This window comes from Larimichthys crocea, chromosome XXI, assembly GCF_000972845.2.
Source record: "Larimichthys crocea isolate SSNF chromosome XXI, L_crocea_2.0, whole genome shotgun sequence".
NCBI classification, from domain to species: domain Eukaryota; kingdom Metazoa; phylum Chordata; class Actinopteri; family Sciaenidae; genus Larimichthys; species Larimichthys crocea.
The window spans coordinates 14,152,373-14,174,876 of record NC_040031.1 but is presented as its reverse complement, the minus strand read 5'-3'; the positions used below and the strand labels follow the sequence as shown (position 1 = coordinate 14,174,876).

Here is a 22,504-nt window from a genome sequence, read left to right as displayed (position 1 = left end):
TCAGGTCATCTGGTCACATGTTGAGTTGCAGAAATAGTGCAGTGGTTTTGGCACTTGGTTTACTCATGTACAAGTTCATAGTGTATCATTCCAATAGTACGAAGTGGATGATGGAAAACAGTTTAGAAAACAAGTACTATTTCATTTTATTTTTGGCTTGCTGTAAAAACTGCCAAGTCCCCAGTCTTTAGTTGTTATCAGCATATTTTTTTTCTGTTCATTATCTGGCTGTTTAGCTGGGTTTTTTTTTTTTCTAAATTCAATGTACTGCAAGTTAAATTGAGTCTTAAAATTGTTTGGACAAGTGCAATCTAATTACTCAGTAAATAATTAAATTTAAGTGTGACCCATTTCTGGACACACAATGAGGATTTTTAGTTTCAGATGAAGTGTGTGCGGATGGAGCCCCTGTGTGCAGGGGTGGGGGCTCTCTTGGGGTGATGGACTGGCTATAAAGAACTCCCTAGAGAACAGGGCCACTGGCCCAGAACTGCTGCCCAGCGGGCTCACTTATCCTGACTAACTCCACTGTTCTTCAGACACTGACTTCACCCCGGGCCAGGGCAGCTCTTCACTCTTGGCAGCACTGTTTACTGGGGAGGCATCCAAGCAAGGATTGCGTCACCTTTGCTTCAGTCTCATTAATTTGAAAAGTTTTAAGAGAAGGGCTGCACAGACTGATAGGCAGCAGCTTGTGGGATTGTGAGTTTCTGCATGGTGTGTGTTTAAAGAAGTCTGTAAAGCCTTCCGTTACAGTATGTGTAATCTGCTAAGCAGTGATGCCGCCCAGGTTTCACAGCAACAGTCACTCAGTCTGTCCTCCGCACCGACTCTCTCTGCTCTGATTCTCCTGCATCATCTCTCAGTGTAGGCTTCAGGACTCCATCTTTAGGAATCAGTGTTTTCCTAAAGGCGAAACAGAAGGGTGGTTTATTACCGCCACCATAGTCCTTTTCTTAGTGCCTATAGTGGGACTGCTCCAGTTTTATTTTTCCTTTACTTCATTTGTCCAAGAGCCCTTTTTAGGTATATTATGACACACCCTCCATATCCTAAGTGGCAGCACCCTGGCTGGTCTGCAGAACCGGGTCACATCTGTGGTGAGACAACTCTTCAGCCTTGGGAGGGCTGCAGAGAGATTCTCCCAGAGAGAGTTTCATCACTGAGCTCATGGAAATCCGGTGACACCACTGTGCATAAGAGAGCCAGTGTTTGAGCGAAATGCTTTGAAGATAATGCAGTGGAACAATAACGCAATGAGATACCTCTTGATGTCCATTGTTGTTGTGACAAAAATTAAGGGATCTGTGAGAACAACAGCGTCACGCAACACCAAAAGGGAGTCTTTTACAAGTCTGGTGTTTAATGTAGAGCGTCTAAGAGGGTGCGGCTCTAATCCCCCTCAATGAAGGCATGTAGGGGACACAGAGCCACATAGAAAGCAACATGCACACAAAGACACGGAATTCAATAAAGAAATACCCACCCACTCTCACTCAAAAGCACATGCACACACTCCAGCTGTGTACAGCTGTTAGCACGGCGGCTGGCTGGGGGAACATGTGGCTGACAGATGTATCAGTGCGGGAACTGACATGAACCCCTGCACGGGAAGAACGAAAGCTCACAGCACCGCCACCACAGGGTGGCACACACAGGGAGAAGATCAGTGGTAAATTAAGATTGCTGAATGTGTTTGAGATTTTACATCACAAGATAATGCTATGCAAGAAGAAAAGGAAGACTTTTGTCTTAGTAGTCTTTGATTTTTTTCTGGATTGAAGTCTGTGGAGGGAAAGACAGAGAGGTTAGTGTTTGTACACTCTGTGTGGGGATGTCTTGTGGTTAGTGTGGTCAGAGCTTTTGCAGCAAGTAGACAGGGTGACTGCAGAGAGAGAATTCCCCTCGGCCGTCCGTGTCACCCTTCACCGCTTTTTACGGAAAGCTCATAAAACCAGTGCATTCACATGTGCATGGCCGCACAATACACAAGCTCTATCACTGATCTTTCTCTGTCTTTTGTGTTTTTTTTTTCGTTTTTTTTGGTCTGTCACATGCACTAATGTTGTTACCCTCACACATATACAGTGAGAGAGAGAGACACCGCGACGTGGGGGCAGAAAAGTGAGCATTTTATTGGCTTCCACTCCCTCTGAATAACAATGCGTTTCACACTACATTTGTAATAAAATGTGAAGCTTTGAGGGACTGACTTTTTACTGCGTCGCCAGAGCTTAACACCCACTCATTGTCGAATTAGCTCAAGTGTGATGGAGCAATTGGGGTAGCAATCAGGGTAGTCTGAAGAATGCCATGTATTTTTGGCTTCTGGGCTGAGCTGCAGCTCCAGTTGCCCAGTTGCTCATTCCTCCACTGCCTAAAGACAGGAGACCCCCCCCCCCACACTTGCCGCCGGGTGGCTAACCACAAACCTTTATGATGCTGTAATTGCTTTGCTATGGCTAGTGCAGAATCAGACGAACTGGAGCTAAAAACAATGTTGATAGAGGCAATACATAAGAGTGTAAATGGCCTGTGGCTTTTACACGTTGAAGCATGGCCAAAGCAATGATTGTGTTTCAAGGTGTGAGGAGCTGGCAGGAAAGACTCAAGGTGTCACTGTGGGAGTAGTGAAGTCACAATATACAGTCAGTAGAAGAGTGCAAAGTGATTAATTTCATTATATTGTGTAATATAGTTTGACAACCCAATTGCTCATTAGAGACCTTTGCAACATGTTTTACAGTAAAACAAAAAAAAACACTACGTGTCTATGTGTAACATGCACGGAGAGCATGTCCATACACACTTCCAGAGAAGCAACATGAGTCTGGACTGACTCAGCTGCTGGAGAATTCCAACTGCTTCATGTTTTTCCCTCCTTTGACTTTTATTCCATTAAGAGCTTTCTTTCTTTCCATTCCAGCGTTTTGGCTTTCTGAAAGGAACTCACACAGCTTCCAAACTGGCGTCTACAAAGATTTTATGATGAAAACAAAGACTTGCGTACATTGTCATGATTTTAATTTATTTGTTTTTTTGTTTTTCTTTTAAAGTGACAGCAGTTCAGTGTTGTATGTCACACAGCTATGATGAGGTGATGTATTGGACCCCACATGCCAGAGTCTGAGTGGAAAGAAATGTCACATGTGGCCTGATTTGTATTGCTCCCTTAATGGTAAAATGTTTCCATCACATCATTATCCATTCAAACACAAAGTATTCATTCTTAATGTCTCCATATTTATAATTACGATGACGAACAAAAAAAGCACTTGAAATGGAGGAGAGAGCTTTGAAAACAGACAGGAGAGGGAAATGGATTGGCGAAAATGCCAACATGGGGCTGACAAAGTGTTTGAGATTAAGCGAATGAGTGTGAGAGGAGAAAATTGGAGAAAGTGTGCATGAAAAATGGCAAAGAGGGACCAATGAAAGGGAGACAGTGTGTGAATGATATAAGGAGGGGGTAGGAGAGAAAGAAGATGAGAGGATGGCGTTCCATCACTCCCTTTGACGGAGTGGCTGATTGGTGTAGCCGTGCCAATGCTGAGCTGCTGAGAAACTGGTCATTGATGGATGGCTCGTTTGCAGGGTGATGTTTATTTTGTCGTTAATTTGCATATTTGTATGTATTTGCGGGGCGGTTGGCTTCTGCTAGCAAGGATCAGTCCCCATCTCAATATGATGGATCTGGCTGTCTGACAAAATGGACAGCTTAGTGACAGGGACATCCAGCCGACACTCTGTCCCCATGACGGATGGCCTCATGCTAACACACAAGCGAGATCAGAGATGAAATCCTGCTGCACCTTGACCTGTGGAGGAGGGGACAGAGAGGGTGTGCAGCCAAAAGTGTAATCATGCCATACACATATTTAACAGCACTCATGCAGTAACAGTAACATAAAGAAATACACGACCATGAATGGTATTAGGCACAATTATGAATTCAAATCCTGATAGCCACACACTCATCCATCTCAAGGCTCAAGGTCTGTCTGTGCCCTTGTGCCACTAAGCCAGATTGATTGTCAGCCAGAATGTCAGACTATGAGAGATGGCAGCTCATCATGTCAGTATTTACAGAGACACACTCAGCAGGTGTGTTTCCTACTGAACAAAGCCTTGTTTTGGAAGTGCTAACAGTCCCAGGAGAGCACAAGTGTGCTTCCGCATACGCCTTCCATCAAATGGGATGAGGAGGAAGAACCGGGAAGGAGATACTGTGTAGGGGGAGATGGAGGATAAAGAGGAATGATATTGAGAAAGGGTGGTGCAGGAAGGAGAGAAGGGGTGAGGGAAAGGGGTTCCCATGGGGAGAGAAGCTGTCAGTCCCTGGGAGACTTCAAACGCACTGCAGCTCTGTGATCAGCCTGCTCCCTGGCTCTCTGCTGACAGCTCCCTGACTGTGCCGCTTAGACTCCTTCATACGCGCACACACATTCACACACATATGCACTTTCTTGCTACCATAGGAGCTCGCACACTCCGATTTATACCCTCATACCACAACACATTCAAATTCCATTGACATACGCATACTCATGCTGATTCTCACACTTAAGAGGCGCATCTGTGACACGTTTTCCCTGACATCCATCCTTGTAATAACCTTGAACACTTCCAAAGTTCCTCTGTTGCAGCTCTGTCAAGAACGCTACACAGTTACAAACTGTTGCTCCTGAACTATTTGCAGAATGGAGGCAAGGTGGTGCTTGTGGTGGTGGTGCTGCTGCTGCTGATGTTGATAATGACGATGATGACTTATCTGAGCCATTACTCCTTCTCTGCTCAGGGCTGAGGCACCCAAAGGCAGATCCCTCCTGATGATGAATTCATTAGTGCGGAAGATGAAATGAGTTGTCAGGGGCAGGGTTATGTATGGGAGGTGATTTGTGTTCTCTGCGGCACAGATCAGGCTCAAGATCGGCTGGGTTGACTTGCTGTAAATCTCCCTGCTTCTGGCACAGGACTTTCCCACCCCTCGTGCCCAGACTGAGCCTCTGTTCTGTCCCGCCCGTTGCCGGGCACCAATCCCGCAATGCTTAGAAGCTGCTAACAGGTGGCTAAACATTTGGGTGCTCTCAGAGTCCAGAGGAATGCTTGGGTGATTATGCATCACAAGTCATGTAGCTACTTTCTATGCACAAAGCCTCCTTAGAAGCAAAAAGCAACTCAACCTTCAAAGAAATCAAACAGAATACAACATAATCCATTATTAATTTAAAGTTCACCCATAGTAGATTCTGAAGTAGCCCATTAGTGGTGCCCATACATCCCAGCAGCATGGGTCTTGCCTCTCAGGTGTTAAGGTAGAGTCGACCTGCAGGAGCTGCTGCTGGGAATTTAATGGTTCACTTAGTGTACAGTAGCTCTCTTGGAAAACATAGACCCTTCTTTGAACTCCCACGGTTTCACTAGGTGTGCTTACATCTGTTTGTATATGTGCTGTGCACTATGTGTGTCTTATGTTCATGCATATGTGCATCTATTTGTGTCTGTGAGTGAAAGTGTATATGTGTGTGTGTGTGTGTTTATATTTGCCTTTTCTGAGAGCACACAAGTATTTGTATGCACATGCTGAGTATTTGAGTGCTTTCCTCCTTTCTTCACTGTATTTTATGCATCCAAATGTATTGCAAAAAAAAGGGTCCAGGGTGACTGAGAAAAGGAGAAATAGGGGGAAGTGGGAGCTGGTCCGAATGTGATAGAGATTTCAAAGTGGTGTGTGTGAGATGTTGGCCAGTTTTTTGTTATTTTTATTTTTTTATCCTGCAGGAGGGAGCAGCAGGCGTAGGCTGTTTCTCCCATGTGTGGTCTCTCTTGAGCAGAGCAATGTTATTTTCTGCCATGCAGAGAGGTTGGTTACGTGCCAGAGAGAATGAGAGAGAAATAAAGATAGAATAAAGACAGAGAGAGCTTTGACTCAAAGACTGCTCAGTTTGACACATTTCTGTGAACACTAGTGGGTTTGCATCATTTCAGCAAAGAGGCAAGCTCACTTTGAAATGTATCTTTGTTGTGTTGTGGTATAAAACTCCTTATACTCTATACCTCTATATGCACCTTGCAAGTGTGTGGGCATCTGTGGATTTGGTGTGTGAACTGAGAGAAAGTGATTTTACAAAGTCTTCTCCATAAAGTGCATGTCATCTGGGCTGCACTCTGAGGTCTATTCATTTTTAAAGTTCCCTTGAAGAGAATGTTAGAAAAAGTGGAAGTGCTCTCTTTGACTCTGTGAGATGAGGAAGCTTAGCCGTTCTACTGGTTCCTCCCCGTTGGGTCCTGACTGGATCTGGCTCTCCAACCTCTAAAAGCCTCAGAGATGAACAGGAATGCTTCATTGCCTGGCCTCTGACTTCCTTTTTTTTTTTTTTACGTTACATACAAGTTCATCTGTGAGCAACTCACCCAGATCCAATCTGACCCATATTTTGGCAGCAAAAATAGTTAGTGACCTTCTCTGTGTTTCGCCCTCCTTACAAGAGCCAGGCTGTTGCCATGATTAGTTCACTGCCTCCCAGCACTCCACTGTCAGACCAGGCTCGGCTCCAGCTTCCTCCATGAACACATTTAGGTACACAGGCATACTGTATATACACACACATGCAAATGCAGCACAGGCACCATGCCTTTCTTTCCCTAGGCTTTCCACTGTCTCCTCACCTGTCGCCTCAGGTCGCTATATCTCATGTGTGTCTCAACATGTGTGTCAGGACACTGCCTGCGAGACCACAGCCTCACCAGATTGTTTGTTTGCTGCATCGACGGGTGGGGAGCAGGGACGTGGGTGCAAGAAATTAGCACAAGTCAAATCAGATTAATTAATCCCCAGCTCAAACTATTAGCCGAGGAGTCGTGTTGAATTAAAAATCAAATTAGCCCTGGCGCCTGCCGCTGAAGCTGTGGTGTGTGCCTGCCAAGCTACAATGACACACACCCACAGAAGGCAGCCGCTCATGGGCTTCACTGATGGATGGACGTATGGATGGATGGATGGATGGTGGAAGGGTGGAAGAAGAAATGGGTGCTCAAGGACTAGAAGGGTGGGGGAAGGGGATTTTAGTGACTTTGCCACCCAGTGTGGTAAGCTTCTCCTGGGGCACAGAGCGGGCTGTCCTCCAGTGGGAGCTCCCTCATAGGCCTCACACCATGAGTACTCAGCAGGCTCAGCTATGGTACTCCAATTGGGCCTTTCAGCAACATTTCACCCTGGTGGCTTACATAACACACACACATCTTGAGCCTGGGACGGGACCAAGTTTCAAACAGGCTGCTGTTTCTCAGCTTGAATTTATTATAAACAGGTGCACGTCTTCTTGGATTTACCTACAGATAAATTGGTTTAAATCGGTGCTAAACTGTTGGCCTGTTCAAGACATGTGACTAGTTTGTGGTCAGACTTTGTTGTAGTGATCTTGTGGTGTTGTCTGCAATTACTTAAGTTAGTAAAATGTTACCATATACTGATAGAAATAATGCCCAAAACTAGTTTTCCTTCATACAGTGTACAGTGTTAGCAATATAAATGGCTTGTGTGCATGCATACACATACATGCATGCATCCGGGTATACTTCATGTGTGTTTGCATGTATATGAGTGTGCCTTTTTGAGATGGATTGCAGGGCTGTGCAGAGATGTAGAAGTCTCATCTATCATACAGGGTGGGGCTCCAAAACATACAACACTTGTTTGATTCAGAACAACATTCATTTCAATTATGACACATTAGTTCAGGGGGTATATTAATGCTCCACCGGTGTTGCTGTTTTCCATTCATCATTCATGCTTGTATGGCTTGTAGCTCTTGATTATTGAAAGGGAGCAGCATGAAGCCTTAAGCAGTGAACTAACGGTTTATTTCTTTTAGTTTTCATTTATTGGTTTTGAAAGATGCAGCATATATGGGATGTATTACAGAAGAAGAAGCAATTATTAAATTAGTATTTGTATTAAATAATTGTTTGTGTGTGACCATATGTTGTTGGCTAGAGTCCTTTCTCTCTTTCAACCGGTTAGAGCCATACTGGCAGCTCCTACAATAAGCCCTGTCTTTGTATGTTTGTGTTTGTGTGTGGTGTGTGGGTGTGTGCGGCCTTGCCTTCAGGAGTTTATGGATGATGGATGCTGTGAGATACAATGGAAGCCTAAATGAAAGAGCAATTGTTCTGTGAATGTATGCATATGGGTAAAAATTGGTTTGGTTTTTTAGAGCCAGGACATGAATACTTACATTTTATCCACGCCCACAAATGGAACATTGGATTGAACGTGCTGCATGCATGGAATATTATAATAATGTAAATATATACAAATGAACAGTAAGTCTTTCATACATACACATGCTCACCTCCACACATATACAGCCCAGCAGACCTCCAGGTGTCCTTTACTGCCAGTTAAACTCTTTCATTCATGTGGCAAACGTCTCCCCCTCACATTTTCCCACAGAGTCTCTTACCCCCGTCCCCATGGCCACTGGCATCTTTCACCACCCATATTAACACACAGCTTCCTCCTGGCAATGCTGTGCCGGACCCCTGCCATCACCACAATGCTGCCAACTCGTCTCCATGGTAGCATGATTGGCAGATGCTGAGATGGATGCCCATTTCAGCCAATGGCAGATCAGAGCCCGGGATGTCATGTGCCGACCCTGCAGTGGTTCGGCTGACCAGCTGAGGATGGCGTTGGGAAGAAGGGGTGAATGAGACCCAACAGGCACACACAAACGCACACACATAGCAATGGATCATTCAGCAACACAAAGCGTATGGGGTCCCTACTCAGGCTGTCAGTACTGTTGTGATGTATCATTTATGTCGCCATTGTGTGGCCTTCTCTTTAAACATGTTGACAGAGGCATTATTCTGGCTTTTGACAGATTCCCATACATTCAGAGGCTTTTAATAACACATGTTAATGCTCCAATAGGTTTATGACAGGTTTTAAGAATTACCGCATGAAATATGACCCTTTAATGGACCTGCTCTCCAAATTATCTAGGGTGGTATACATTGAATTCCTAAAGTCTGAGCAAGTGGGAGAATGATTACTGCATATAAGGCTATTATCTGGGTGCACATATACACACACACAACAGGCCTGGAGGACAAAAGATGTGCATCATAAACATTAATCTGTGATTTTTAAATGAGACCCACTTTTCTGTGTTTAATCAAAAAGCATATAGTGATCGTGACAAATACATTCCTAAGAGAAAAATCAAATAACCTAATCTGCTTACAGCACATTGCGCTTCTTCATAGTGGTTTCATTAACACTCCGAGCAACCTGCTATGCATACACATGCGTTTTAATATTCTGTTTGTGGATGCTTTTGTATGTGTATGTGCAGGCGCATGCAGTGATGATGGGTTACGTGCATATGGTTTTGCAGTATGTGTGTTCTCTTGCGTTAAAGGTGTCCATGAATTTATTAAATCAATCGCTCCAGTGAAGGGAAAGTTGGATTATGTACTAAATTTACTGTTGGAAGAAAAGGAGCAACAAGCACCCAGACTCATTTCATTTTTAGGCCTCAAGTGCATTTTTTTCCAACCATCTTCAAGTTAATCAGAAAACATGTTTGACCATCGACAGATCACTCAAACTGAGAGTCATTTGTTGCTCCCAGACTTTGCTTAAAGGCAGTTGTAAAATTAGTACAAAATCCAGTAGCTATTTGGTACTGACCAGATGTCAAATGGTGTGCATAAACCCTGAATGGTTCTGGTAAATATCCACATCACTTTGAATGGTGCCTCTCGAATCCTCGCCGCTCTGCCACAGAGCCTAACTATCATTTCTAATGCCAGTTAGACCGGCTCCTGCTGGTCCTACAGTGTGAAGTCACTGCCAGGCTGAGCCACCGATTGCCCATCTGCTCCATCGGGGAGAATTCTCACTCCATCTATTTGACTTGTTTTGAGCTTGGCTGTGGAAAAGCTCATTAGCTTTGCAAAGTGAGATATAAAGACAGATAAAAATGCTGTCTCCAAACGGATAGATGTTAAAGAGAACACAGACAGATGTGAATTGAAGTGTTTACATATTTAAAAGAAGCACGGCCAGACGGAAGGGGAAAATGTGAAGACTTCTTTGTTGCTGCAGACATGGGCGGACTGGATATGAATACATAAGAGGCGCTCAACTTCCCACTTCCTTTTTGTGTGGCGCTTTAAAAAATCACTACAATTACCAGCAGAGATTGATGTCGGGGTGACACTCCTACAACCATCATATGACCCTTAAAATCACGACACACCCATTTCCTGTGTTTCTGTGTATGTGAGTCAGTTTGTGTGTGGGCATGCTCGAGGGTATGTATACGCATTTGTGTGTGTGTGTGTGTGTGTGTGTGTGTGTGTGTGTGTGTACATGTGTGTGTGGGTTTATATTTATGAAACATGCTTTGCCCAGTCATACCGTGGGAGTTAGCAGGTCATCTTCTCTTGCCATTAATCACTGCCGACAGCTCATAAGTTCCCAATCTGCATGTGAAAGAACTGCATGTGTATGCGGGCGTGAGCGCGAGCGTGCATGCTTTTGCATGTGTGCATTTGTCTGTGGATGTGTGGTTGCAAGTCCCCCGTGGCTGCTTATTGAATTAGGGGCCTCTGCTGATACTTATCTAACATGCAGCATGAATGCATCACCGGTGGCATTTGTACTGCAGCTACAACTTGTGTCATTGCCCACTGATTAGGTTGAGTTCTGCATGTTTGTGTGATAAGGAGTCCATACAAAGAGAACAGTCGATAAACCATAAAATGTTTGAAATGTTTCTTTCATTTCCTGCCAAAATTACCCACAATCTAATACTGTAATTAGGGGAATAGAATCCAAAGGAGTAAAGAACAAAGCACAAAATAGACAGAAAACTAAACAAGCATATGAAGCAAAGCTAACATTTACCACGTTAGGTTTCAGGGATCCGGTAAAAATAACTCAGGGGTCAACTGAGTCAAGAGTAAATGAATTCACAGTTTTTGCAGTTGGTGTGACCCCGGCGTATAAGGACACAGGAGGGTCTTTGTTATATATTTTCATTTCACAATGACGAAAGAGTCTGTCTTTCTATTTCTCTGCTCATCTCCCTGGACAGAACCAGGGTCAGAGCTTTCTTTTTTTTCCCCCCGTCCAGGTTCACTACAGCTTGTTACTTTGCTGGAACATTTGGGATTTGGATCTCATTGAATAATAGTGATTTTTTTTTCTCCCCCTCACTCTCTCTCTACACCCGGACATGAAAGGGACTAGTTTCGCTATTTGCATTTTTACGCCTGAGTGTATTTTTCAAGTGGGAATAGAAATTCTGTGAGCAATGTCGAGTCCCAGCGCTGCTGTGTCCTGGAGTGCATCAGTCTGCCTTTTCATCTTCACCCCGCTCTAACTGCTCTCTGCTTTTCTATAGCCATACCCACACGTCTCCACCTTTCTCTCTCTGTGTCTGCTGCTATTTTCTTTGTTTTATCACAATGTTTTGTTCAGTTTTCTGTTTCAAAATATTGAATTTGCGTGTTTGTTTTCACTTTTCACATCCAATATTAGTTCATTTGCCAATTTAATCAAGAGTTATGGAAGCCTGTGGTGAATTAATCAGGAATGATTACCAGAGATTGTCATCACTGTAAATTAAAAAAAAACCTCTCTGTACTTGCTGTTGGTGCCCAGCTCTTTCTTTTACTCAGTGATGAGTGACAACACTGTAAATGAGAGTATTCCTTTGAATGAGTGATTCATTGTTTCTGTCTGTCTGTCCACACTGGCCACAGCCCGTCTACTTTCTCCTTCTGCTATCTCCTCTGCTCAGTCTGCTGCTCAACTCCATCACCACACTTCTCTCTTTCTGTTTGTCTTTGCAGCGTTCCAGATAATGTTTCCATTGCCACCACAAGAGCTTAGCTTGTATTATGCACATCTGCAGGGATTCTCAAATTGCGCCATGGCAATGTGCTTAGAAAGATTCGCAGCTCCTTTCCTTCTCTTCTTCTGCCACAAAATTGGGCAATTAGTGCCAAAACTGTTGTCTTGACTGCCGTGGCTGCGGCAGTAGACGCGTGGCACGTAACAGCAAGGAAATTGTTCTGGAAATGGCACTCTTTTGTGTCAGACGGGGTTAAAAAGAGAGAAAGATGTATGGGTATGTCATTGCATGCTTCCCTGAGTGCTACGTAAAGAACAGCACAGAAACAATTTCTGCAGTTCTGTATCCCGGCGGTAAAGACAAGGTGCCGAGGAGATCTGCAATAAGTAATGTGTGCTTACGTGTGTCTCTCTGTGTGAGTGTGTATGTGTTTGCTTAAGAGTGAATTGTGGCCATTACGCAGAGAGGTTGTAGCTGAGGTGATTAGAGAACAGCAGTACTATTAGTGGGTGATTACATCTCAGTCTGTTATTACACACCAGCAGCTCCTTCGCAATGTAAAAGGCTGCGTTGCTCGACACCTCGTAAATCTGACACACTAGGCCCGCACGCTGCTTGCACTCACACATAATGACACAATATGTTGTTGTCATGTGAAGCCTCTTAAATCATGCAGCTCTGATGATTATTCAGTTTGAACTCCGGGAGTCTAAAGAGTTCGATGTTTCTCTACATGATGAGAAAATGCATGACTCCTGCGTTGAAGAGAACCTTTGCAAATCCCACAGGGTAAACAAATAAATGCATGATGTTCAATTTCAAGACAAGCTTGTTTTTCTAAGTTTTTCATTCGATAGGAATGATAACTAGGTTTGTTTGCGTCATGGTGTGCACACACACACACACTGACATAAAATTAATGCAACAATTCAAACGAACACACACACACACACACACATCGAGCTGAGTCAAACAGAAACATTTATGGAGCTGTCGACATCATGTGTATTTATGGATGCAATCTGCAAGGTCAAATTTATTACTGTCAGAAATGGGAGGAATTATTTCTCTTTAAATAATTAGTTTTGAACCACACACACCGACACACACACACACCTAAACATACGCACACACATTTGCACATTGATTCAGGGGATATTAAAGCTCTGATGTTATTAATCATTGCTGATTATGTTTTCTGTGAGTTGAGTTATGATAGAGGAGAGGAGAGGAGAGGAGAGGAGAGGAGATGAGAGGAGAGGAGATGAGAGGAGAGGAGAGGACTGTGTTTGCAGGTTACGCAGAGCAGAGGCCGGCCATGAGAGCACTGCAGCTCAGTGCACGTCTTCATACGCAGATGGGACATCACATACATTTTTAAACTGGCTGAATGTGTTTGCTCCATGTGCAGCGGACCAAACTATGTTGACTCAGTGTTGTAGAATTATGACAAATTCCCAGATTATCTGCCTTTGAGATGCACACTCCATACTTGTGTTTGCATTCGTGATAGTTACCGCACAGTTTGGACACCTCTTCGCCGACACTACAAAGCCATTTAGTTACAGTAAATTATTAAACTGCTCTGTACATCTGCGGCGTGATTGATGAGGCAGGCGGCATCCTGCCCTTGCCCTCTGTGATATGAAGGAAAGATTGTGTGACATGATGTCATCCCATCGGTGCAATCATAGCCGGGCACAGACCCTCATTAATAAGAGCACCATTATGTAGTGTCAGCTCACAGGGACGGAGAAAAGAAGGAGAGGGTCAAGGGAAAAAAAAAATGATGAAAGAAGAGAAGTAGAGAAGAGGGAGGGAAAAAGCAAAAGAGAGAAAGTGGACGAGAAGTGAGTGTGAGGCAGGAAGCAATGAAGAACAAAAAGGAAACTGTAGGGTGCCAGTGGAATGGAAAAAATGACAGACGAATGGCATGAGATCAAACGACTGAGGGAAGAAATAAAAAGTGAGTGGAAAGAAGGGAGGAGGGAATTAGGTGTTTTTTGTATATGTGTGTACAAACTCCAAGATGCTGGTAGATGCACAACATACTTGTGTCACAGACTTTTGCTGATTTGTGTTGCTTTATAACATATTTCATATTTCCCTTTGAGTGCACTCTGTCTTATCAAATATTACTGCAGCATTTAATTGCATACAAGTTGATAGGTTTGACCTGTTTTTTTAATTTGTAATGTGATGTGATTTCTACCATTCTAATTTTATTTCAGTATTTTACACGATCAACCTGACCAGTGAAGTTGAGATACTTGCATAGTGAACATCATAATTTATGTGTTTTTTTATTTTTGTGAAACTGTATGCAGTAATGAAATTGAGCGTGTGTATTAATTGGAGTTGGCCACCAAAAAGCAGTTTTAATTCCAGAGGTCATAAATTAAATATAACTATTCTTAAGTGTTTGTCTTTGGGTGTGTTTTTTTTTTTTTTTTTTTTTTTTGCAGGTTTATGAAGGCAGTGTTTTTCAGGAGGCCCACGAATGCAAACCACTGGCAGACTAAAAAATCACTACTTTATAAAGGGGTTTACCACACATGTAACTTTTACAAATACAACATACAATATAACCCAAGTTTTATGTGCAAGTTGACTTTAGTACTGTAATAAAATGAATGGAAAGCAGCTGGTACGTGGAATTCTTCAAACATCTAAAACACCATGTTTGGCTTCATATGTTTGGTAATAAATAAATAATAGGAAGACACCAAACATTACAAACTGTCCTTCCTTGTCCCTTCCTAATTATTTTCACCTTTCTCCTCCAGGTGTGATGTCAGAGCGGCAGTTTGGTGGAACCCAGTTTGTTTGCAGTGTGGTCGCTTCCCATGTCAGCCACCAGCCGTCCTCCAGCTTCAGCTTTGTCTGGATCGCTCCACCGCCTGGCACTGGCTGCGTCAACTTCCTGTAAGTCAGACATGAGAATGTGTGTAAAAGAGAGCAGCCAAGAAAGAATAAGATGAGTAGATATGATGCAGGCCAGGACTTTTACAGCTGCCACACGTCTCCAGACATGGGAGTTGTAAACCGCAACAATAATATCTGTTAATGTCGTGTGGCTGACCCAGTTTATCAGCTGACTTCTAGGGTGGTGTTTTCACTGTGAGAGACACAGAAAGGATGTCAAAAGGCCATCCTGTCAGAGAAAACATGCATAATCACTGGAACAAGGTTAAACTGGGGACAAAGATAATGAGTGTGCGTGGTAATATCCTCAATACCTTGCTAGACGTGACCTGTGCATTGGCAGGTGTGAATGTGTGTGTTTGCCCTGCTGAGAATTAACGGAAATATCCCCATCCTCTCATTTAGTGGGCTTGGTACCTCTTCCCTTTGGAAAATGTTCGAGTGGTTGAACAGATCCACCCATCCTCAGAGGATGGGTGTGATACAGACACAAACACATACATATTTTTAAGATAGAATAACATTGGTTTACACAATGTTCTTCTTCTATGACATTACATAAATGCAAGAATGAGAAGCAATTTTCCGCCCTCACTAGTACAAATGGCTTCTGTTAGGATTTTTTTTAGGCAGTGGTAAGTCTCTCAGTGATACTGCACAGGTCTGTTTTGTATATGTTACATGTTTGACTTGCCCAAGTCAGAAAATAAGCTTAAAATGTACGGGTCTGAAATGCAACAGTCTTGTTTTTTTTTTGTTTTTTGTTTTTTTCTTTTTCTCATTTTCGTTTCACATTCCTCTGTCTGGTCTTGCTCTTCATCATTTTCTCAATCTCTATCTGTTGGAAACATCCTCTAACTCTCTTTCCCTGCAGTTCTCTTGGCTGGTGATTTACAGCCTCATGCTGATAATCAGTCAAAATGCAATTAGCAGCTGTTGCTGTAGAAGTGTAGAAAAAAAGGGGAGGACTCCAGTAACTCTGCCCCATGCAAAGTCACAGCAACACAGCACTACTTTTCAAAGATCTTTTATAAATTCACCCACAAATATTGGAATATTCATACATTTTTCTTGGGTAATCCGTACATTTCTACATGAAGAATGAAAACATCATTATCATATAATTTGAATCCTTAGATAGACAAATCAAACTGCAAACTAATCTCTTTCCTTTTTTTATTACCAGTCATCCCCTTTCCAAACCTGAAAGACATTGCAAATTGCACATCAGTGTTTCATAAAACCCACAACTAAATTAAACATTTTGGCAGCCGTCAAAAAAATCCCTCAATGAATTCCTGGAGGAACGTGATAGACTATCAGACAGAGACTTTTATGGACAGACTGACAGAAAAGGATTCAATTGGGGAATGTACTAAAGTGGAGCTGCTATTTAGACAATATCCACGAAGCCAAACAGATTTACCAGCTTTTTCGTCTGCCAGCGAACACATTTACTGTTGAGCGTGCGTCAGCTTACGAGGATTGTGTGTTTCCTCAGTGAGTGCGTTTGCATGTGAGTGTAAACCATTGAGCAGCAGTGTGCCAGTGCTGATGACAGTGGGGCTGGCAGGGGTCCACGACTATATGACAATAAGGGCCCCTGCGGGTGACCTTATCAAAGTCAGCCAGTCACACTCCAGCTGGCTGGAGACTGCTCCTTACAGACACACACACACACGCACACATCCACAGTCTTACTGCATCCTGTTCCAGTTCATAGCCCGCATCTCCACGAGTATATCCTAACCTCTGGAGCTGCCTTCCCCGGATTCAGTGATGTGACTCTGGGCAAAATTCAACAGGCGTGGCCCTTGTGACCAAAGCCAGGCTTACCTTGGGTGACAAATGCATTTTTTCAGCACTGTATTGTCAGTGTTATTATTCTTTAGGTTGTGATGTGATCAGGCTATTGTCATTTTCATTTTTTTGGTCATATTTTCTTCTTCCATCCATCCATTTGCTGTAACCTTATCCTTATACGGGTCATTGGGAGCTGGAGCCTATCCCAGCTGTCATCGGGCGAGAGACGTAGTACACCCTGGTCAAGTCACCAGCTCATATTTTCTTCCTTTTCCGTGTTTTTTATTTTAAAAAAATATAAAAGATTTGTCTTGACTGTACAAAATGTAAATAATTTGATGTTCTGCCCTTGCCCATAGTACGCCTGCTCCTGATTGATACAAGGACCATTTTCCACAAGCAGTGTCCATGAGTGTTTAAATTAAAGGCGCAGACATCCTATGTCCTTCACAGGGCTGGAGCTGGTCCACCACTGCATCAATTTGGGGCCCTGTGAGCAGTTTTATGGGCAATATTGTGGGTGTGTGTGTGGTAACAGATCACTAGCCGGAGTGTGATGGAGTGCGGTGACGTGGGCATCCAGAAGAACTCATTTTCTGGGTGGCTGTAAATTGCCACCTAAAGAGAAGGGGAGGCCTTGGAGGAGAAGAGTAGAGGTGGAGCATTAGGAGGAACACACACACACACACACACACACATAAATCCTGAAGTAAACACTGATCACACGATTCAAACTCAAACTAGTCAGTCAACAGAAAATTAACCGGCAGTTCTGAAACTGATTGATCATTTTAACAATGTAACAAACAAGGACACAAACCTTTTTAAATATGTGAACAAGCTGCTTTTCTGTTTGATGTCACTATAAATTGAATATATTTGAATAAAACTAATGATATAAATATGTAGCATTTGGATCACAGAAATTGTTTATTTTCAAACATTTTACAGACACAACTATTAATCCATTAATCAAATGACCAATAGATAAATCTGTTATAAAAACTAATAATTACTTGCAGACCTAAGATGGCACTCTCTTAGCAATTATTCCTGTGACCCAGTATCATTCAGAAGTATCAACTATCATAGTGAAGCTAACTTGTTTGCCAGGAGCAAACCTTTTTCTTACACACAAAATGCAAAACAACTCACGCTTTAATGATTTCATAAAACACGTCGTTGTGCCCCACTTTTTATTCTTCTTGCTCAAACAACATAGTCCACACCATGACATAATGTACTCAATGCTTTACTGCACTTAGCAGAGGTGAGAATGGTTAAAAGCCTCTTCTGGTGAATGCAAAGATGCACTGTTGTGTATCTTCCTTTCTTTGCCTTTATTCTGCTTCATTCATAGCCTTGAGTCAGTATGTAGTGTGTGTGTGAGTGTGTGTCTGTGTATGTGCGCACATGCACAAAGAGTATGAGACAGAGAAACTCATATCGCCCATAACTTTTCAGCTCTTGCTTGTGTGTAGGTGCTATATGGCCGTATCTGGGTGCTGTATGCACACATGCAGCCTTGCGTGAACATGCCCTTGTGTGTTGATATGTGTATGTGAGCGTGTGTGAGTGTGTGTGCGTGTGTGCAGCAGTGTGTGAGCAGCAGTGTTCTGTACTGCGTCCCTGTGGGTCTCAGACAGCTGCCTGGTTAGCGGCTGCTTCAATTACTGCATGTGAGCCCCCTTCCCAAAGTGTTCCCCTGAGGTGATGGATGTCTGCAGATCTAATGGCGCACACATTCCTTTATGTCATGGCATGCTGTGTATGTGTGTGTTTGCATGCATTTGTTTGCAAACACTCTTTTTCTACATCTCTACTACCTGCGGTTCCTCTGTGGAGCCCTCTCTGATTGAAGACACTTGTAGGAGCAATTAGGAGGAGGAATAGAAATAGGACATGTAGGCGCTCAAACGCTCTCTTGTCTTGTTAGCTGTAATTGAAAAGGAACGGTTCCTGTGCTGTAATTATGCCGGGTGTTGTTGTGTTGTTGGTACTGCCATCTGTTCTAAGTGGGCAGGTCTGTGTGAGCATGAAGTTTGTGAAACATGCACTACAGCGCCTCATAGTAGGTTCACTGATGTCCACTGCTACTGTTTTTTTCCCCTACAGAAGCAGCCTTGTTTGGTTGCTTTTGTGAAAAGAGACTCTGTGTGCCTTAGTAGCAGAGGATGTCATCATTTTACGGTGAGCTATAAGGTCCAGAAGATGTACTGCTGTTTTTAGGCATGCTACTAAAAATTGAGAGCCCACCAACTAGAGATGCCTGAAAACAGTAAATATTTATACTCTCACAAAAGCTTCAAGTGCATATTTCCTTTCTTGAAGCTTGTATTTGGAGAATTTGGCAGTAAGCTCATCCAGTCTGGCGATTCTGACAAGCTGGATGATAGACAGCGTGTTATATTAATGAAAGGGTCAAAGGTCAGAGGTCAGACATCATGCTGACAGATGTCCTATCTCAACCTGCACCTAATTTCTTCTGGTATTAGTCTTCTCCATTGATTCCCAACTATTCATGCCAATCTTTCAGTCTATTTGAACATATTAATGAGCTTCCCTCGTCACTGAAGCTCAATACTAGCCCGTGGCTGTGTGACAGATTCACTGTAGACACTGGGCCAGTGAAAATGAAAGATTGGATCAAGTTTATCACATTTTGACATTGTAGATATAGAAATACGGGGTAGAAATGTAAAGCATGACATAGGACATAAATCTGATCCACTTTTTTCCTCCACAAACCGACGGGAGCTGCAAATCTGGTGCAGTCGACCCATATAATTCCAATTTTCATATATCATACATTCACATGTAAGACAGCAACTCTTATATCTCTCATATTCATGCATTTAACCTTTCTTGAACTCTTAAAATGTGTCGCTTTTTCAAAATTTAACAGTAAATCGTCAACTTTTAGAGGCAAACCAATTCCTGCGCTCCTCAACAGATTACAACCCAGACTGTTGCAGTTTACCCTAAAGGTCTCTGCGTCTACGATATGGTCTTATTTCCCAAGAGACGGTCCGTGACCCCTGTAAATATATACATACACCTGCGTACACAGAAATACACATGCACACACACATCTACACACAGATTCATGCATATTACACATCAGTACTCTGATCAATACTGCCACATATTGTCCACGTCTGTGGTGCACCAACATCACACACTCCCATCAGGAGGTCACAGTCCCACCTGCTGGGACGTTGACCTTCTTATCAATTCTAGATGAAATAGAGCGTGGAGATTGAAAAAAAAAAAAAAAAAAGATAAAGCATGATTTTAAATGCAGCAGAATGAAGCATGCTCAGGGGAGAGGGGGTCCGTTCCAGATGTATTTTGAGAGAAATGATTGCTTCACATTCTGAGCTGTCTGTTCCTGCAAATGTGCTCCGTTGTGACTGACAAGATAAATTACAGACGTGACTTGTTGTGGGGAATTCATCTCTCTGTTGTTGACTTTGGGTCAATACCGTAGATTCTTCTCTTTCACCCCCACTTGTCGTAGTCTGACTCTCAGTCTGTCACTGACAAAGTGAGATTCCTAAAAGACTTTTTTTTTATTTTTTTTAAGACTCAACTCTTTTGACTCTCTTTTACTCCTAACTGCTGTTGTTTTTCTAATCCCCCTAATTATGACTTGCTAACAGTAGTCAAGGTCAATTGCTCTTTTCCTGGCTGTATACTGAGCATTAACTGTGCTTCTTCTGGCTGTATTTGAAGCTGTAACTCCGTATGACCCTGTGCTAACAAGCAGGTAATTTGCCAAACAACTCCCAAATCCCTCCTCTGTGGAGCTTCATTAAATTTGCATGTTCTCCAAGAGCCTTTTTCAATTAATTAATTTAGGGGCGGAGGGAATGGGGATGGGGGTAGAGGGGGTTGGGTAATGTGATTCCACAAAACCAGTCCCACCTTCTCAGGCCCTGACGGGTATGAAAATATCAAGACTGCGTTGAAATCATAAGACCCCGCTTTACATTTCATCAAAGCTCTTGATCAGTGTTTTTTTGGAGAGAGCTGAAGCAGTGAATTCTTGTCTTTTCCTATTCAGTCTTTACTTCTCCATCTTCCTGCCTCTTCATTGTTTTACCCTTTGTCCCTGATTGTGGTGCCATAACCACAGCTGGTCCTCAACATAGAAGATAAATCAACCAATTAGGGTGTATTATTTTAAGGCCTAGGTCCAAATGCACCAAATCAGTGCTGGTGACTGGGACTGCACCCCACTGGAACTCTTCATATTAATCATGATTACAAACAGGCCTAGTGAGCTGGGAGAGAAAATGAGCTTTTAATTGGGATTTGAGGAAAACGGGATGGGAGAGTCGTCTAACGAGGGAAGAAGAGCGAGACGACGTGTGTGTTCTCAGCCCTTTAGATCTAACAGTTTGTGTTTCAACAGCATTGTGTAAAAACTGTTAAAAGGTTTGTTTGTGCGCTCTCTAGTTTGTGGTATATTCCTGTCTTTAAAATAGCAGTCAACATATCAAACTGAATGTATATGGCTTTAGGGTGAATCAGCCAGCGGTGTTTCCTGCTGTGTGTGTGTTTGTGTGAGTGTGTGTGGTTAGCAGGGAGCTGTCAAACTGGCTCCTGGGGGATACTTATGGCCGACAGCAACATGTAATCTAACATGGAAGACATGCTTGGTAATTACCCACTTCAGGCCCTTTTGGGAGCTCTTTGAGTGACAGCTTGTCCATCTGCATACATGTTAAAGCTCATATGTGGCTTGGAGTGTGTGTATATATATGCATGGGTGTCTGTGTGTGTGTAGAATGGATCTCTGCCCTTACTCTCATGCCTTGCTATTTGACAGCAGATTGTGGACTTTGAAAGACAAAGCCATGTAACCCCCATCTCTATTTCCTCTGACCAAATCTCAACCCTCCCCCTTTTCTCCCTTTCCCCGTCCATTTACCCATATCTCTCGCTCAATCTTTCTCTTTTTCTTCATCTCTTCCTCTCTTTCCCATCTCTCAGATTTGCTCCTCTTGACTAATGAGAGGGGAGAGGATGACACTTATTTTCACAAGATGAATGATCCCTCGTTTGAATCAGAAGACGGGAGAGAGGAGGGGAAAAAAAAAACACCAACACGTTTAGACCCTTAATTGCTTTTTTCCCCCTGAAGAAAGTCAAATTAACATTTAGATGTTCAATAATTGTTTTGTATCAGTGCTGCTCTGTGTGTGTGTGTGTGTCTCGGAGTGGAGACAGTAATGAGAGACACACGCTGAGGAGCCGCTGGAGTGTGACGGCAGGACAGACGCTGGCGTCGCGCTGCGCCGATCACACACTCTCCTCAGACTAAATGCCCTCTCCTGGCTACTGTTTTAATGACAGACACGTTATTAAGTCACACATAGTCAGACCACTCAAACATACACACACTTTCACAGGAACACGCGCTCACTGAATATATCACAGCCATTGTTTGGTAGATACTTTGTATTTATTGGAGGGAAATAAAACGGCGTCATTAGAAACAGACAAGTGCTTCTGGACTTTTCAGAGACACTCCTGCATAATTACAATTTAAAAAGCTTCCCCTTTAAAATACTACACAGCTTTTACATTGTACTCTGAAGAGTGTTCTGTTACTTATGTTACTATACTTCAGCTCCAGTTTATGTTTATCACACTTTGCAGATTAAGATTGCACCAACAAAACATATGATCAGTTTATCAGTATTGATGCAGTTTTATAGATTAAACCCAACAGCCTCTAAAATATTTACAGGGCCTCCACCTTAAACATTAAAATGCTTCATACACATTTGTGCACCAGTAAAAATAAATCAAAAATAAGAATGATAAAGCTTTGACAGGGGAAATTCTGCTGCGTAATAAATATTTGTACTTTTCATATTTAAAAATGTAGAACT

At 42.9% G+C, this 22,504-nt stretch overlaps 1 protein-coding gene across 2 annotated transcripts in view; it reads left to right on the top strand.

Annotated features, from left to right (window-relative positions):
- reln (reelin) overlaps nucleotides 1-22,504 on the top strand; it is an 85,851-nt gene that overhangs the window by 19,634 nt on the left and 43,713 nt on the right. For both annotated transcript variants that reach the window (XM_019260909.2, XM_019260908.2), the window contains exon 3: nucleotides 14,660-14,798. In XM_019260909.2, the coding sequence (XP_019116454.2) occupies nucleotides 14,660-14,798 (139 nt within the window). The remainder of the gene's footprint in view (nucleotides 1-14,659; nucleotides 14,799-22,504) is intronic.